General features: G+C 31.5%; 1 protein-coding gene across 15 annotated transcripts in view; it reads left to right on the top strand.

Moving 5' to 3' along the window:
* Positions 1-4,421: 4,421 nt before the first annotated feature.
* LOC148626544 (sodium/hydrogen exchanger 9-like) overlaps positions 4,422-19,723 on the top strand; it is a 38,008-nt gene continuing 22,706 nt past the window's right edge. For 11 of the 15 annotated variants that reach the window (XR_015920100.1, XM_088570621.1, XM_088570616.1 and 8 more), the window contains exons 1-13: positions 4,452-4,728; positions 5,114-5,340; positions 6,786-6,863; positions 7,162-7,238; positions 9,309-9,518; positions 11,163-11,301; positions 12,362-12,467; positions 13,019-13,107; positions 13,926-14,039; positions 15,157-15,268; positions 16,630-16,783; positions 17,855-17,906; positions 18,260-18,271. Coding sequence is in view for 14 of the 15 variants with exons in the window: in XM_088570621.1 (XP_088426747.1) it covers positions 4,461-4,728; positions 5,114-5,340; positions 6,786-6,863; positions 7,162-7,238; positions 9,309-9,518; positions 11,163-11,301; positions 12,362-12,467; positions 13,019-13,107; positions 13,926-14,039; positions 15,157-15,268; positions 16,630-16,783; positions 17,855-17,906; positions 18,260-18,271 (1,638 nt within the window). In the remaining variant the exon portion in view is untranslated. Of the gene's footprint in view, positions 4,729-5,113; positions 5,341-6,785; positions 6,864-7,161; positions 7,239-9,308; positions 9,519-11,162; positions 11,302-12,361; positions 12,468-13,018; positions 13,108-13,925; positions 14,040-15,156; positions 15,269-16,629; positions 16,784-17,854; positions 17,907-18,259; positions 18,272-19,723 lie in introns of all 15 variants that reach the window. The other 4 variants (XM_088570619.1, XM_088570609.1, XM_088570615.1 and 1 more) reach the window with 3 other exon arrangements.

The following is a 19,723-nucleotide window of genomic DNA, read 5'->3' as shown; positions in this document are numbered from 1 at the left end:
ATCAGTCCAAGTTACTTCGATGCTTACATAAGATTGATGTAAAATGCTGAATACAAACATTCTAATGATTTGTAAGAGTTGTGTCCCTTACCCTAGGTCTACCTCCTTAAAGTTTTCTTTGTTTTGAAGAAGGCTTTTCGAGCTTTTTCCATAAAAATGTTTATTGCTGAATTAAATTTGCCAATATATCTAAGTAATATTCCTAATTCGAAATATTGTTTTACTGCTTTAATCATATTATTATCATATTTAGATTTGTTTAGGAATGCCTTTCCATTTGAGTTAAAAACTATAACTTTATAATTTACTTGAAGTTTCCAGTTTGGACAATAAATAAATAGTTTATGTAGAGAATTTGAAATTCTTCGTCATTTTCTGATAAACGTACAATGTCATTAGCATACATAAGAATATTTAAAGAAACATCACCAATGACAACTGGATTTGTCGTTACCGTAGACTTATTAGATAAAATATTCTTTAAGTCATCTATAAAAGAGTAATCAAGGGAACCAAGGTTATAGCGGTAATCAAACGAATGTAATCCTGGGACAAAGACCAGACATGGAAAACAGACATACACTACAAAGAACACAAAGTAACTAAAATCATACATACTGAGTAACAAAAGCAAATGAGCAACTCGGACTCCACTAAAAACTGGGAGTATGGACCAGGTGCACCGGTAGGGTAAGCGCCCTCTGCTTTTCCAGAAACACCCGCCGAATAGCTCATAAAAAGTCAAGTCCAGGGTAGACGAAAGAGGAAAGGAAAAATATGATACGTTGAACAAATCTGTTTTCATGGCGCAGATGGATACACCGTAGCGATGACTTCAATCTTGTAGCAACATAACCCTGTTCCAGAAGCCTTTTTGTTAGAATTCTAGCGCGATACAAAAAGTCTGCGTAGTTCCGGCAAGCTCTGGCATAACGTACGAGCTGTGATATGAACACTCCATATGCAGATGCTGAAGGGATGTTGCCACAGAAGAAGAAATTAAATAAAATATGGATTAGAACATCACCCTGCTTTACACCGCGTTCTGATTGAAACGTCAGACTGACTCCATTAAAAAACTTTCATTTTACAAGTGGCATCAGAATACATAGCATATAACAAGAATACATATATGTAGAATATTTTATTCTAGATATATTCCTGGGCATTTTTTAATAGCTTGTAAAACAGGCAATCGCGCCGAATAGTATCAAATGCTTCATATCGATGAAAGCAGCAAAAAAGAAATTTTTAAAGTTAAAAATTTGTCACGTTCCATCGTGATTTTTACTCACTTCATCATTGCTTATTATTATTTGTTTGGGTCTATTTCGGATATTAATTCTTCCCAATTCCGCGTCATTTACACTATTTACATTTTGTTGAAGTGACGTTTTGGTATTATTTATTTTTTTGTTGGTATACATGGAATAGTAATGAAACGATAATTATCCACATAATTTGGATTACTTCTACTTTTTTCTATAAATTGAGCTAATGTAACATTCTGACTATATGTCAGGTAAAATCCAACTAAGACAAAAACAACATAAAAAATTCTTACCACATATTTGGAGAGCGTCTACAATTCCAGTTGAAAGTGTGCACAGATTCACATGATATAATGACTAGGCTAGAATCAAGGGTTTTTTAAAACGTTTTTTGAAAATTTGATTTTTATTCGATTTTCTATTTTTTGAAAAGTCCAAATTAGGTAACCCGAAATTCCCGTACCCAAAATCAGTCAGGTTTTTGTTTTTGTTTTTTGTTTTGTTTTCTTTGTTTGTTTGTTTGTTTTTTGTTATCAGTCAATTTTAATACATATTTGATATTAGAACCCTGTAATATTATCAAAATACTCAAGGACGATATATCAAAAATCAAAATTACATAGGATTCTGTTTTTGGGAATTTCTTCTTTCATTTTGGATCGTCTCAACTCTTTTTTAAGTATATCAATTCTTCCAAGGCTTTCTATCATTTAGGTCCCTACCTTTAAAAATATGTTAGCTTCTCCATTAAAATGAAATTGAAAGATCACATTAATAGTCATAAAATTTTGCCATCAACCTTGTATACAGTCAACGTTATAAAAATATAAGATAAATGTACCTACTCTTTGTGTGTGCGTTTGTGTGTGTGTGTTTTCATTTTATGGTTTATTACTTACCTTACTTTTTTTACCTTGATTCAGTCAAACTACAAGAAAGGCAATACATGGACTTGTAATTTTAAAGTGTCAGTCCCAGTAAGAATCATGCAGAAGGTGAAACGTGGTATATAAAACCCATCATTTTGATAGTGTAGTTTGACTATTTGCACCATCAGAATCAAGGAAAACAGACAAGATTTTCCATATCATGCTGGACCACTGAGTTACAGTTTCATTCAAATGCACTGAAAATGAACACTTCAAGGACAGACGACATGTCAAAAACCTCATTTTCCTAAGATTTAATGAAAATTCCTAAGCAAATCAAATGATGCAGAGATCAAATAATAGAGAAAGCATCCTTGGGTGATATTCTATTGTCAAATCGGTGGCATGCATTTTTTTTATTTTTCCTATTTTGCCTGATTCTTACAAACACTTACACTTAAAGGTTTATGGATATTATAACCAAATGTAATATACATTTGTCTAGTTTAGTCATCGATATGGTGGTATTTTTTTTTATTAAAGAATGCACGTCAAATACACAGAAAACCTCATTTTGCATAAGCTTATTTCTTATAAAAATGGGACTTTTCGAAGGAAACACTTCGAACTCTACATCAATTCAATGAACTTTTCTTAAAAAAATAATTCTTAAACTTCCCGTTTAAAAGTAATAGATAACCACACGGTATGTTTGTCTAAGCAACTTAAAAATGTATGGTCTCATGATTACAAAGTTCAAGATCATAACGAAATAAAACAGATACAATAATGTTAGACTGAAATATTGACTGGAACTTAAAGATAAAATATGTATTGTTAATTGGGGTGAAATAAACATATACACATAAATCATATTTCGCTTACCAACAATCTCAAACATTGTGTTTTCTGGGAATTTACTGCACCTACTGACTTTCAAGGTCTTCATTTCTGCTATTTCTGGTCTTTTTTCTGTCACTGGAACACACAACCCACAATTTATACTGTGAATTACCCTTAAATAAGCTTGTATAAAAATAACTAACTATATATAAATAAGTACGTATATGTGCACTGTAAAAGCCATTTTATTTCGTACATGAATTATATTTCTGGTCTATATTTCTACCATTTCTGGTCCTTTCCCACCATATTCATATTTTCGATCACTGGAACTTAAAAAATCCGAATTTTGTACACGGTAGGGTCTTCTAAAACATGTTTGCATTAAGGTGTCTCAACACAAAATTAGTAAAATTGCACCTAAAATGTTTACCCCTACATCGTAAGAGGTTGGAATTCCGTTCCTCCATACCCCAACCTCTTACTTCCGAGCGCCATATTGCATAACGCTCGTTCCGACGTCCTTTGAAATCGGCAGAATTATAGTAAACCATTTACCATTTAAAACGTTTTATACAGTTTCTTTACCATTATACGGGAGAAAGTGACTAAACAAATAACCCACATGATGAGAAAATCCAGCAATCCTGGAAATCCTTTGTAAATTCAGTTATAATGAACTTCATATTTGGTTTTTAGCTCTTGAGTGTGTAATTCCGGTTGATAAAATTACGGATTTTAAAATTTGCGAAACGAACATATCAAATTAACCAACGAATTGCCTTTACCAACGTCAAAAATAAATTGTATTCCGCAAAATTGCTGGTCATTTTGACAACTGTCTTCATTACAAATGTTTTTTAGGTATTTAATGAATATTTAGGAGTTTTATCGCTTGATTTCCGGTAGGTTAAACTTCTGTTATGTAAATAAAAGACTTAAAATATTTTAAAACACGTTTAGCTAGTAATTCACATTTGCGGTGGCTTTCAACGTGTCAGATGCTAGAGGTTAGGATGGCACCAAGTCAGAAAATAGCTTGCCAGACAATTTTATCACTAATTTCACTTTTCGGGTCTTTATTTCTTCAATTTTTGGTCTTTTTCCATGAAATGATATTTTCGGTCAATGGAAACCAAAAACCAAAATCTATAAGCGATGGCTTACATATACATTCAAATAGAAATATTTAACCATATTCTACATGAAAATAACAATTAAAACGTCCATTTTCTTCTATTTGGACTTCTGGTGTTCCCTGGTCTTTATCTCTACCATTTCTGCCCCCCACTCCCCCCCCCCCCCGAAATGAATTTACTCACTGGAACCTGAAATCCGAAATATATGTGATGGGATATACTCGATCATATTCGACCTTTAAAAAGACCTTAAAACGTGCATTTCCCCTATTTTGACTTCTGATCTTTTCTGGTCTTTTCTGGTCTTTATTTCTATTCACCCCAATGAATGACGAAAAATGGCTACCAAAATGACAACAAAAATTGAGGTGCTAGTTTTATTGATTTTTGCGGATATAGCAATGGCTGGCCCTACGACACCCGCGACAATACAACCCGCAGATGCAGATATTAAAGAGGAGCAGCATGTTTTAGCTCAACATAAAACAGACAGCGTCACAATTCTGTTACTTATGGTGCTGCTGATGCTGACAATCTTGACAATTTGGTTGTTCAAACACAAACGTCTGAGATTCATACACGAATCTGGATTGTCTATCATTTATGGTAGATTATTTAAGTTTATGCTGTAAATTAAGATATTTGTAGTTAATGCTGTGTCAATTTGCAAAACTACAGTAACCAGATGTTTCTTAAGAAAAAGGGGCGGATCCTTTAACCAGCAAGATGTGTAATCAAGTTGTCCCTCTTCCGTTACATTTTATTTTAAAATTTTTATTTGACTACTTCATTAAAGTGTTTTATGCAAAGAATATGCAAGTTCAGAATCCATCTATTCAAGACAACTTTTTTTTATTTACATCGTAGATGAACATAACACTTTTTGGCCCATGAAATAATGCAAAATATAGGCATGCTTCTTTCATTGTATAACTGTTGTTAAATTTAAAGTTTTTTGGGACTTTTTAAATACATCATGACCTCTTTTCAGGTATGATAGTTGGAGCCATTATAAAGTACACAGCATCCAATAAATGTGTCAGTTCTCCTTACGCTCAAGTAGTCAATATGTCATTTATTGCTGAAAATCCACCAGCATCAATATACCTCAAGTTACCGAAAACCCTGAATAGTTCAGAATTAAAGGAAGTTAAATACAATTTGTGGGGTGAAGTGTCTGAGGATACCAGTCATTGTACAGGATCTCTGGTCAGAGCAGTAAGTTTGTTATGGGAGTATATACATGTAGATGATGCTCCTAATTTGAATAAAAAAAGACTCTTTAATTTAGACTTTTCTCAGTTGGGGTAAAGATTATTTTGGGTAAAATGGTAGGTCATACAATGAAGAGTAAGGAAGATATTCACACTGGAAATAGTTATTGATGGATACAGTTGTACTTCAATATAAAGTACAAGTAGAAAATTAATTTCTTATGCCTAACAATGCTCTTACATTCTTCAGACAGAAAATGGCTTTTTATTATTTTCTTTTTGGAAGGCTAACAGCATTTCTAGTAAAAGTTATGGTACATGAGTATGTCAAAATTCCTTGGACTGTAGGACAAATTGGGTGCTAGGAATGATAAAAATTTCTACTATGTCTGACTAGATGCTGGGCTGTTGTTTTCAGAGGAATTTGGTCCAATATTAACCAGTCAGTTACGTGTACTGAAGTTACAAATGTTCACTAGTATTTGTTTACCTAGACTGTGATTTTAGGTTTTTGATCCTTCAAAATACCTTATGTCGGTGGTCTATAACTGGAACTTCCCTATTATTTCTGAACACTACCCAAAAATATAGTCCATATGTAATTCCTTTTATATCATTCAATACCTCTTTTATAACAAGTAAATAGGTTTCTTGCAATTTATCAGCTCAATAATATTCTATTATTTATGCAAATAAAATTAAGATCTAGTTTGCATATCAACACAAGATTTGAGTTACTTGTTTTTGGCCTTGAAAGATATTTAGTAATAAATTTATATTTAGAGAATTTATTTTTTGCAATAATGTGTCTAAAAGCATACAAATGTGTTAAGCTTTTCATTTTAACACACTCATAAGTCAACTTCTCCATCCTATCATTAATATTTTACCATTTATAAACAGGAAGTGAAGTAAAATTGGCAGGAAAATTCAAATTGATAAAAAGTGTCTAGTTATTGAAAATCTGTGTTAAGGAAATTATTTTCTTAAGCTGAAATTGGTTTTATTTAGTATACTTATAATGTGGGATAAATACTCTGTTAATATAGTTTTTGAATGTAAATGCACATTAACTTTTGGGTAGGTTTTAACAAGGAGTTTTAAAATATAGAATCAACTATAAAAATTCTTGGTTTAAAATTGGGTAAAAAGGTGAAATGGAACAAAATTTGTTAATGTGTGTAAAGTTGGATCAGTAGTATGAATTGACTTTTAGTTTATACATATTAGAAAGAAGACAGTTCTTAATAATATGTATAATGCCAATGTATGATTATAATTTTATCTAACAACATGTAATCTTTGAAATTTTGTTCATGCTACAATTTTTACAAGAATCAAAAACTTCCAGTGCTATCAGTACTTTGATTTAATGTGTATTTACTGTTGCTTCTTATATACATTCTGTATTATTGCTAATTTTCTTTTCTTGTTTTTTTTGTATTTCAGATGACCTTTGACCCAGAATTTTTCTTTAATGTTTTATTGCCATTCATTATATTTGAGGCTGGGTATAGCATGAAAAGGGTAAGTATAAAACAGGTATTCAGTCAGAAGTTTAAGTATATTGTAGATTAAAGCAAAGATGAACAAAAAATTAAAATGTTTTCTGGATGATGCAAATACATTACCCGATAAATAGGTGATTATATTCACAGGGATCCTTTGTGTCATTAGCATTTTATAATCTGAACTTAAACATTCTATCGTTTGAAAAGGTTCTTTCAATTTTCATGACTCTATCTTTGAAATTATTAATTAGTTTATGTTTGGTTTAAAAAGAATTGTTTTTGTAATGGTATGGTTACACTTTCATTCTTTTCAGAAACATTTCTTCAAGAACCTCGGGGCTATTATGACTTACGCATTTGTTGGTACAACTATTTCATGTGTTGTTGTTGGGTATGTTATATTACTTTTTTTTCAGTCGCTAATATTGTTAGTGACTTCTTGCACTTGTAATTTCAGTACTTTACATTTGCATATGATTTGCACAATTATATTTTACTACACCACATTATTCTGCTGATTGGTGCCATGTTTACTGTCATAGCTTGATAGTTTTTGCTTCATATGAGATCAAAATATACCTCTTCATATCATACAGGCAAAGGTCCAGAAATTTTGACAGCCCATGTCAGACATTTTATCAAATTTCAGTAGACGTTTTTGTCAGTCTTTTACCTGCCTAGATCAAGAATAAACTTTAAAAAACCTTTTTTGTGGTTATTCAAAGATGTTCTGACATGTAAACAAAACATTGTATCTCACTGACTTTTCCATCACAAATACATTTTGTATATTGATTTGAATGGGTTGTTGACTTGTGTATCAAAAAGATTCAGTCGATGATTCAATTATAAACTACAAATGATTCGTAGTTTCAGCACTATGTGCTTTCGTTACCACTGAAGGATTGGCGGGATCAGTTACAGGTAAAATCGCAGTCACAGGTGGCTGCACATTGGCTGTATAATAATAATTTCCAATAAACAATTAGGAGAGAGGTAGACAGGATGTTTATACAGTAATAAAAACCATGCTGACTGTAATTTATAAGGGTTGACAATTTTTTTACGTCCAATATTGGAAAATGGTGGTCGGTCATTTGCAAAATTTGTCGGTCAATGACCAGCATTTTTGACCATTTCTGGATCCTTGCATACAAGTGTGTTCTACATGTGCTTTTTGTTTATACGGGAATGGGAAGTTGAAAGTTGAAGTAATCAGTTAGCATTGAACATTGCCAGTTTCTGATTCAGACACAGTGACTCATTGCAATTGACTATTTAGGTATATAGTACTTGCCAGTTGTTTAATCTGGTTCCTAATCTGTTTTCCTGGTCTCACAAGCAACCCAAAATCATTAAAAATTTGAGAGAAAGTTGTGGAATGAAATCATTACCTGCACTCCCTGGTAACTAGATGTTTTGATTGAAAAACATTTGGGTCATCACAGTTATGAAAGAGTAATCATATCAAGGGAACCAAGATTCCAGTGGAAATGCATATCACATTCGTGCCATTTCGGATGTTGAAAGCAAGCCAAAATCAGTGGCATAGAATATTTGACGATTTGCGACTTTAAAGTCTTCAGTCTTTGATTTCTTTACTTCTATTAAAAAGTAACAGATTTATAAAAATAGAAATGGTGTTTTGGTAAGGTACTTCCCTTGGGTGTAGGATGTGGTGGGTTTTATCTCTAATGGTGCCATATCAAAGGCTTTAAATTTTGCCTAAAATACTTTCCTGCTTTGAGCTTGCACATTGATAATCTGGCTTATTGTCAGGCTGGTGAAAAGCAGGATCTGTTTGATCCAACTTTCTCGTCCTGAAAAGTATGTAATGTTTGCCTTTGGACAGTTGACTACAATTAGTCAATCAATATACACAGTAACGAGTGGTTTAAATTATTTCTCCACTCAAGATGGTAGAATTAAAGTTTTCAACATGGGAGCTTTATCTTAATTTTAACATAGAGAGTGGAGAAATACTTTAAATGTAAAATGTAATTGGTTAAAGGTCACCTGCTTTTTTGATCAGCGACTTTGAATAGGAGAAAGAACATAACATGACTGCATGCAAGTATGTTTTTTTGTTATCACATGACCTACAATCGATTGTCCTGATTTACATCAGGAAAATCTTTGCACATTTACACATTTTCATGCATGGCTGTTGTGTATCAAACATTAACATACCCATACTTGTTATGTTTTCTTACTTGTCTGGTTATTGTGTTATGTGAAATATTAATAGGATAATTAATTGGAAAGAGTGAATAACCAAAATATTATCACGAGTGCAGAAGAACGCCTAGCTTTAACGAGTGCGCGGAACCTGTTCCGCGCATGAGTTAAATCCTTAAGAGTTCTTGGGATAAAACACTGCTATCTATCTAATAATAAAAGTTCACCAATTTTTTTCTTTACTTAAACGAACCTAAATATCATTAAGACTGTCTTTTTGCAGTGGTATTATGTTTGGACTGACCAGAGCAATGAAAGATATAGTGAAAGAATTTACCCTGAATGACTGTTTCTGGTTTGGAGCTATAATCTCAGCCACTGATCCTGTGACGGTTCTGTCTATATTTAGTGATCTTAGAGCTGATGTTGATCTGTTTGCCTTTATCTTTGGAGAAAGTGTACTCAATGATGCTGTTGCTATTGTATTAGCAGCGTAAGTGTTTTTTTTATGTACCAAATGTATATAGAAATCTATAATCCAAACAACCCTTCAGATGAAATTTTTGTTCACTTTTTGCAAATGTTTGAATAATACATACTGAAAATGAGGATGAAATGATGATGTATCACGATACTTTTGGTCAAGATATGATATGATACATTTGACTGAGGTTTCGACATGTTACAATACAGGTCAAATAACAACTTTTTTTTTTAATTAATGAAATTACTATTCAAATAATAAAGTAGGAATTCTTGTGAGGAAATCCATTAATCTTTTTTAAGATCAAAATTATAGACTCAAAGAATGAAACATGGCTTCAACAAAATTCATCATTTTTAAATCAGTTGAATATTTTTTATTCTGACTTGAAGAAAATATGTAGGACAACATGCTATAGTGTATTATATCGAAATATATATGGTATTGTCACCCTTGTTATCACGATATCTATTGTATCATGAGGTAGGTGTATGGTGATAGCCCTAGTTAAGAATACTTCTAGCAATTAGAAATAAGGTGATACCAATTTCAATACAAATTTAGGTAGACTGCAGAGTAATTTCTGTCAGTCAGTGATTGTTGTGCATTTAATTTTTTTTGTGTCTTAGTTATATAACTCCTTTATTTATTAATATTTAAATTTGGAGTTGATTTCATTTTACAAAAATGTTATTGAAAATCTGATTTTTTTCTCCACACAATGAATGTAACCTCATGTTGGAGTCTTCATAAGAATAATGCAAATTCTGTAATATGTAATACACCCCAAAAAAAGGTTACACATTTTTATTTTTGTTATTAAGTTGTGATATAGGTCTATATGATGAAATGTGCAATTATTCATTCCTATCAGTCATCTTTCAGTATATAATCTGACAATTTCTATTGTATTTTAGTTTCATTTACAGAGTTGTCTCCCTTAGTTTTGAATTATACAGTACAGTCCATATAATTTTATCCCGTGCAGGTCCGGGAGTTAAAAGAATAGGCCTGCAGCAGGGCTAAGCTTGTTGTAAAAGGCGACTAAATAATGCTCAGAACCCTAGCCTCTCTACCCACAGAGCAACTGGGATGTGTGCCCCAGGTAGTAGAATGGGGTACCCCTGGCGTGTGACATGCTGGGGTTGTCAGGCTATGATACGGAAAACCTGACCGCAAACCATAGTGGTGCACCGTGTTGAAAAAGATGCCATGTTCCTTGCACGTTAAAGAACCCTACTGTGGTATTCACCCGGAGTAGGAACCATAGGGCTCCGCCACAGGAGGCTAAATTGCCTGACCCTACCCACCTCTCCCTATTTCCAGTCGCAATCAAAATTTGTCGACCCCATTGTCCTTGTGTGCCATCCCTTTTTCATTTCATCATCATTTCATTTTCATTTTATCATCAATTTCATGTTCATTGTCTGAATATAGCTGAAATATTGCTGCTCGGACGTTAAACCCCAACAAACAAACAAACAAACAAACTATAATTTATATCTCCTAAGAACAAGGGTTATATGAAAAGCCACATGTTAATTTCTGTTTACAATAACATTTTAAACAAAATAGAAAAAAATATGTAGAATTGATAATCATGAATCACACTTTGCATGATTCTTATCTGGAGTGCTACTTAACTTATTTTAGATCAGTAGACAGTTACAGATTGAAGAGTACCAATGAAGGATTTAATGCTGATGCCTTTTTCATATCTATTGGGAACTTTGCCAAGATATTTCTTGGAGCCTTTGGTATTGGGTCAGCTATAGGGTGTATAAATGCTTTGATATCCTTGTACTAAAAATTACTAGCAAGAAGCTCAATGAAGAATTTGATATGAAAATGTGTCTATTATTACATTTTGAAGTTTTTTACATGTAAACCCAGCCATAGGAAGTGGGGAATAATTATGTGGTAGCCTCTGTCCGTCTGTCCCCTGATGGTTTCCAAGGGAGATCTTTAGAAAATATTGAAGGATCTTTTTCTAACGGTGTAAAGCTATTGAGTTCCATAAAATACAGATGAAGTTTGAATTTCGGCTTGATTGATGTATTAACACAAAAGTTACGGCCATTTCAAATTGTTTCCCGCCCCCAAATGTTTTGCAACATGGCAGGGTATCATTTAATGTCCCATTAGATGCCCTATTTTTTCTATTTTTGCCCAGTAATATGGGGGAAAATCAAAGAGGAGAACTCCATGGGCAAAATCAATGAGAACTACATACGGAAAATCAAAGAGGAGAACTCCATGGGCAAAATCAATAAGGAGAACTCCATGGGCAAAATCAATGAGGAGAACTCCATGGGCAAAATCAGAGGAGTACTTCATGGGCAAAATCATGTTTAAGAACACATAAACTGACAGATGGACAACCATACAAGAATGACAAAAATTAGAACGAGTACTCACCAAATAAGGGGGGTGAACTCAGAAGGTCCAAAAGTTTAAATCTTAAAATAATGTGTTTTTATGTTACTAGTAGTGTACATGTAAGTACTGTATAGTTTATAAAGTAAAGTATTTTTAAGTTTACTCTATTCTTATATTCTATTCAGACCACAGTGATCATGAAAAAGTGATAAATACATAACAAACATTTCGTGCAACTCTATTAAAAAATATGAAGAAACTAGTTCTATTTGAATTAAAGTAACTCACAGAAACTTCATTTTATCATTGTTTTACCATAAACTGGGTATTTATGTTGCATTGTTTTACCCCTAGCTATTGTTCGTGGTAAAACAATACGACATAAATGCCCAATCCATGGTAAAACAATGATAAAATGGAGTTTCCATGATTTATTCCTTAAATAATATATGACTTTCCTTAATGCAATCCACCTGACAAAGTTCACCAAGATCAAAGATTTCCCGCTGCTTGAAACAGCTTTATTGTTTTTGATGTCTTATATGTCATTCCAAGCTTGTGAAGCTGCAGAGCTTACAGGTAGGTGTAAATACAACATTTTCATAGAATCAGGCAAGCAATATAGTTATATTTAAAATTTAAATGACCTTCATACATTCTATGAAAGTATCAATATTTTTTTACTGTGCAGATTGAGGTTTTGAAAGATGTAAAGAAATTTTAAATAGATTTTATTCCATTTATGATGGCTATGTTTATATGAATTTATATCCAGAAGATAATTTTAGCCATTGTATATAGATGCTGTTTCAACTTAATTTTTATGAACTACATATACATATTGTAATATCTTATTAAGAAACTAGATGTAGAAATTTATTCATTTTTTTTTTATAAGAAGATATAATTTTTTTATTGGTTAGTCAGAATTGAGAGGTTTAGAGACTCCAGTAATTGCATTTACTGGTAATAGATGAAACGTGGCACATGTTGGATAGTGATGCATGAATGGATTCTTTTCAATTTGAAATTGTAATTATGCCAAGACTTTAGAAATATTAAAAAATACAGATTTATTTTTCTTTGCTGTCAAAATTGAATATATATGTATTTTTTCCTATCTTGCACAGGTATTGTTGGTATTTTATTTTGTGGTATAACTCAAGCTCATTACACATACAACAACTTATCTGAGGAGTCTAAATATAGAACTAAACAGGTAAGATCTAAGACTGGTGTCAATGAGGCTTACCTCATACCCACTTGCAGTCAGACCTATAAGAATACCATTGATTTATGAGCAACTTCTAGAAAAGCAGAGGCTAATAACACTACTGAAGCGCCTGGTTTTTGAGTCTGAGGTCTCATTTGCTTTTGTTTCTTCATACATGCTGTTTTGTTTATTTTATGTTCTTTGTTGTTTGTGTCTGTTTTCCTTATCTGTTTTTTTTTTCCTTTTGGAATCTTGGTTCCCTTGATTACTCTTTTAAGAACTTTACAGATTTTTGGGAAGTCTTCAATAGAGATTTTTGTATAGGAGAAGTGTACACTGATATTCAACAATGGGAAACTGTTTTAAAATGTCTAGTCAACAAGATTTGGTAGGAAAATTGTTTCACATAGTGATTCTGTCTATTTTGTCAAATGTTTAACCACAGCATAAGGGTATGAAAATTTTTATATGGAAGTATTGCATTTACTTCTGACACAGAAATACTGACTGAGTCTGCTCATAAAATCAGCATGTAATTGATTATTGCTGTGACCAAATAAAAAAATATGTGTGGTTCCCAACGACCGTATTTTTTACTGCTTTTTCAATTTGCCGTAATACATTGTATTATACTACATTGATCTTCAATGTGAATGAAAACTCATTTAACTAATTTTTTAAGAATGTAATTTTGAGTATTTGTGTTTCCAATATTACATGTACTTTATTTTTTAGTAATTTGATGAATTTCTTTGTGGAGAATTTTGTGTATTTTGATATTTATATTTCCAATACATTTGTATTACATGTATTTTATTTTCCAGTTATTTGAGCTGATGAATTTCCTTGCGGAGAACTTTGTGTTCCTGTATATTGGTGTTTCCATATTTACATTCCAGTACCAGTATTGGCATGCTGGTTTTATTTTTGCATCTGTTGTATCCTTTTTATAAATGCTTAAAAAATACGTATCAAATTTAATCTTAATACTGAACAAAAATCTTAATTCATGGTGTTATGACAAGAGGAATGTCCCATCTGTGTTCCCTTTTCAAAAACATGTATTTACAGGAACAAACTTAACTCTTAAGTGTCAGTCCCTGTAAGAATCAGGCAGTAGGTGGAACATGGTATGAAAAAACCCATCATTTTGATAGTGTAATTTGACTATTTGCACCATCAGAATCAGGGAAAGTGGACAAAATTTGCCATATCATGCTGGACCATTGAGTTACAGTTTCATTGAAATGCACTAAAAGTGAACAATTTAAGAGCGGATAACTCTGTGAAAAACCTCATTTTGAATTCTATTGAAAAATTTCTAAGCAAATCCAGCCATGCAGAGACCAAATAATGGTCTTTCCAAATAGATAAAGCATCCTTGAGTGGGAACGATGGGGTTTTGACATGCATGTTTCTGATTTTACCTATTTTGCTTGATTCTTACTAGAACTGACACTTTATTTATTATAAGTGCTGCAAAATAAAGGGAATTTTTTATCATGAATTAAAATCACAGATAAGCATACAAGGAGATGTGGCAATATTTTAAAATTTTACCTACAAGGGGAAATCTATAGACACAATAATGTAGGGGTCACCAGAATGACAATGAAGAACTAGTCACAACTAAAAAGAACTTAACAGTACACTAACAATGAATGTCACAAACTCCACTTAAAATGGAAGGACACTAGATATTGAATAATAAATCAAGTGAAAATTATCTGAACACCTGGATATACCAGAAACCTGTGTTAACCGGACTTCTTACAAAATCTCAACATATCAGTTTCAATGCATCTTGAACCTGTTTAAATTTAGCACTTGCTTTTACCCAGCAAATATTTTAGTTTTTTGACATCTTCAGTTTTGAATAAGTTACATGTAACTGAAAGTACATGTGTAACTCTATCAGCTCATTGCAATGACAGTGTGTTTGTGTACCATTACTTGTACATCAAACTTGTAATTCTGTATTTATCTAGTTTTGTTTTGCAGCTATTCAATAATAATACATGTACTTGTGTAAAATACACCTTAACTAGTTTTCAGTTTTCTATTATTGTTGCCAGATTTTTGAACATTTATCCACTGTCATTTCTACTCAATATTGGAAGAAAGACAAAGATTAAGTCTAACTTCATGCACATGATGATGTTCTCTGGTGAGTCAGTGGTTATTATTATTATATAGATAACAGTGTTTTATAGAATGTTCCCTCTGTAATAAATTTTGATAATTCACACTGGGAAATAGATGTGGTAATTTCACTCTCGAGCTTTCTCCCATCGCAAGATCATAACACAAATATAAAAATATAAGATTGAAATCATGTGCGGAACAAGTTTCACACAATCTTTAAAGTTAAGCTTCTTTGGCACTCGTGATAATATTTTGGTTATTCACGCTTTCCAATTAATTATCCTATTGTTATTGTTGTACAGTGGTGGGATGTCACTAAAAAATTCAAGAGTTTCATTTTTGTGGTTTAGTAAAATTTAGATATTGTGTAAATTAAAATTAAATTCAAATTTGTCTATTTGCATTGGTGATTGAATTAAAATACTCTTACTCATAATCATTCATTGAAAATGACTTTTAGAAGACGGTACATACATCTATTTTGTGTTACCTGTTATTTTTAAATATTTAACCAATTTTATTCAAACTTTGTATAGTATTAATAAGTACATATAGGCACATTGTAGATGTGCACCTCCTTTTAATTCTTTCCTATATTTTAAGCTTGTTGAACTTACCCATTTTGTAACAGTGTTTTTTATGTCATTAGTCCATTACTTAAGGAGAATTTTAAACCACACTGTATTTTCTTTAACTTGCTTTGTGCTTATATGCATATTTAATATACTTAGATGCTGACAAATAGGTAATAATAATAATAATAATAATAATTATAGTAATACTTTATTTCAAGGGGGTAACACAGTTAGGAGATACACCTGAAGCCCTCATAAGTAAACGAATACAAAAGTATCCATAATACATTTTTTTTTAAAATACACACTAGCATGCAGTCACACAAAAACATCAACTCAGTTTGCTGAGTAAATAGCATCTTAATCTGTTCATAAAAATTTGGCAGTTTTTGGAATTTTTTACCGTTGTTGGTAGGTTGTTCCGCAAAGTTGGACCAAAGTAACTAAAAGATCTTTTTTAGAGTAGAATTTTCATTCTGGGATTAGATAAGTTACCTTTGATTGTGTTTTGTAATGAATATGAGTTGTTATCAGATATAGAGAGATATGATGGAGCTTCATTTGATTACTTTTACTTAAGTATTAGAACACATTTGTAATACTTTTTAAAATTTACATGAAAGGGGTGTGAGTCCTGACATATATTGGTCTTGATAATATTGAGTTTTTTACTGGGCTCAATGGTGCTATTGCTTAGCTTAATTTTATTGCAGGTCATCATAGTGCTTAGTGTATGCTTTAAAAGCCTTTTTTTTTCTTCTGTCTATTTTTTTTTGCAGATTTTCCATAGCTCTTTTTTTTATTACAGGTCTCCGTGGTGCTATTGCCTATGCTTTATCTATAAGGAATACAGCATCTGTTGCGAAAAAGTTGATAGTTTCTTCAACTATGTTTATTGTTCTTATAACTGTTATAATTTGTGGAGGGTTGACCACACCCATGTTACAATGGCTACAAATAAGGTAAGTCTAATGTTTGTTGGTTGTCACCCATTTGACAGTAAACTGCTTTCTGTCCACAGGTCCTGTCTTTAGTTCAAAATTTAAAAAAAAAAAAATAATAACAATGGTCAGGAAAGATAGAACCTTTATTTCCTTTTTTTCATTGTTATCAGAATTTTCATTTCATGTCATGGGATCTAAACACCAGATTTATCCTTCTTTAGTGAAGCTTTTTTTGATTCCCTTGCCAATAAAATTTTCAAGTTATATTTTATCCATTTATAATAGACCAGATAATATCTTTTTGACCACAGTTTACATAGAAGTCATTATTATATGATGTTCTTTGGTGAATTGGTGTTTATTAGTATATAGACAGCAGTGTTTTATCAAATGTTCCCAGTGTAATAAATTTCGGTAATTCACACTGAAATAAATTCCGTAATTTCACTCTCAAATTTTCTTTCGCCAAAACTTCACAACTTTGATATCAATCTGCCAATCACAGAATTAAAAATTTTTGTTGAAAATATCAATTAATTATGATGAACATCTATATACTAAATAGGATGATCAATTTTTTATCTTGAATAACCAAAATATGATCACTTGGCCAAGAACGCTTGAGGATTTAACTTGTGCGTGGAACAAATTCCGCCCACTCGTTAAATCTGGGCACTCTTTGACACTCGTGATAGTATTTTGTTTATTTACCCTTTCCAACTAATTATCTTATTAATCCTCATGAAAGTGTCATTTATAAGTCTCGGAGGCAAAAAGTGTTAAAAACTGTTAAAAACAAGTTTGGATTGGTTTTCAAGTACTACCTTAGTTGGAGAAATTTTGTCCAAATAACCCCCTCTTTATGCAATTGATTAAACAAGGTTTTGCAAATTAATTTGTTTTTCATGTTACATGTCATCTAATAAATATATCTAATAGAATTGAAATTTTCTTGGTAAGAAACAAGATTAAAAATATGGAAATGACTCAATGCGCAAAAAAATCTTTAGATAAATAAATATCTATATACAGATCCATTTATTTTCATTTTGTTACATCATTGCTATATATAGAAATGTTTGATTGTAGAGTTGGTGTTGAGGAGGATGTTGAAATGAAAAATATTAAAGAACCTAAAGAGGTATGAATTGGTGTCATATGTCATTGATAATTTAAACTTTTGTTCTGAAATTCTATTTCAATGGATGATTGAATTTCTGTTTTGGAATTTTTATTTCAAAGAAAAATTAAACAAAAAGTTAATGGTACCTCATAAAACAACAATATTCACACAGTATTCCATTTTTTTCCAAATTTTTAAGGTACCATGAATCCTTCCTATGTTTTATATATATTATGTAAAGAATTTGAATGTGAATATCTATAATAAAGACGATGTTAAATACGACATGAAATTATTATAGTTTTGATACTAGAATTTTCTATTTGGTTTTTAGTTAACTTTTTTAAATACATAATGAACTATCTTTGCAGGATACTAACTCAGTTGAGTAATCTGTTTATGCTTCTGTCATGAATGTATATTATCCCTTAAAAGTAATCTGTGTTTGTAGCTTGGAAAATAAATCCCCAAACTCTTTTTGAGAAGATTATATTCTATGCTAATATTATTCTTATTTGAGATTTCTTTTGAGGTTCTCCCTCATCTTATAGTTGTCCTGATTCTATTTCTGTATGTGCCCTATATTATTGATTTGTCTCTCATTTCAAGAGTTATCTCATCTTTTCTATTGTAGTTACATTTTTTGATAAGAGTTACGTGGGCAAATTTGCAATTTTTTACCTTTCATATGCCTTAAAGTCCTGAGCTCAAATTTGTAGTATTGTGAAAGTATTTTTGTTCATGGGGTACCAATTTTCATGGTTTTCGTGGGTGTTCTAAAATGTGAAATTTGGTTCTCATCAAAAAAGAAATTTCCCATTCCCATTTGTTTGTATGATAGAGTTGTCAAATACACAAATTCAAGAATCTATGAACTGATAGAAGTGATCCTAAGCCACCAAAATTGGTACCCACGAACAACTTACACAGTACTTAGTATGGCGATATAAATTTTAAACATTATTGGCCATATCAAATTTAAACTTTACTGGCAATCAGAGTATTCATATTTTGGGCAGAAAATAAAATATAGACATCTTCTTTGTTTCTAAAGAAGATATGTAATGATTGGAAGATAATTCTTGCAAATGGAGATAACATGGTTGTCTGCAAAATATTATCGTTCTAAGGAATTTGATCTTGTTGACAAGTTTCATATTATTCTTTAAAATGATCTACAAATATTATCTTAGGTATTCATATTTCTTGAACAATTTTTTTTTACAAAGTCCAAATGGAAAGTGGGTCGGGTGAGAATCATAATCATATTACTGTATTATTTTGACGAATTTGGGATAATTTGGTCCTGTTGCTTTCATCCCTATTGTTGGTTAACAATTTTAGTAAATTTGCATAGTTTTAACATTCAGTGGAAAAGGAAAAATAAAGTTTATGACTAAACCTGTGTCATTCTTTGCATGTGATGTCTCTCACTGGTTTTATATATTACAGGTACAAGTGCATCAAATTTCTTTTGCAAAAATATTTAAGTAGTACTCCAGCTAAGAATCATGGAAAATGTGATTCATGGTTTAAAAGCCTACATATTTTTATTTTTGATATTTTGTTTAAAATGTTATAGTAAACAAGTTAACATGTGGCTTTTCATGTAACCCTTGTTCTTGGGGAATAAAAATTATATTGAATGTACTGTAAAATTCAAATTTCAGGGAGATAAATTTGTAAATGACTCTAAAATAGAAACTGTTGGATTTTCAGTTTGGACTATCTCTTATGAGCAGACAGATTGGAATGAATGATTTTACATTTCATCATATAGACCTATAAAGCAACTTAATAACAAAAAATAAAAATGTGTAGCCTTTTTGTAAGGT

This window comes from Perna viridis, chromosome 2, assembly GCF_037379345.1.
Source record: "Perna viridis isolate PV_CMFRI_1.1 ecotype Kerala chromosome 2, ASM3737934v1, whole genome shotgun sequence".
Classification (NCBI taxonomy): Eukaryota; Metazoa; Mollusca; class Bivalvia; order Mytilida; family Mytilidae; genus Perna; species Perna viridis.
The sequence above is the reverse complement of the archived record's forward strand: the minus strand, read 5'-3'. Positions and strand labels throughout refer to the sequence as shown.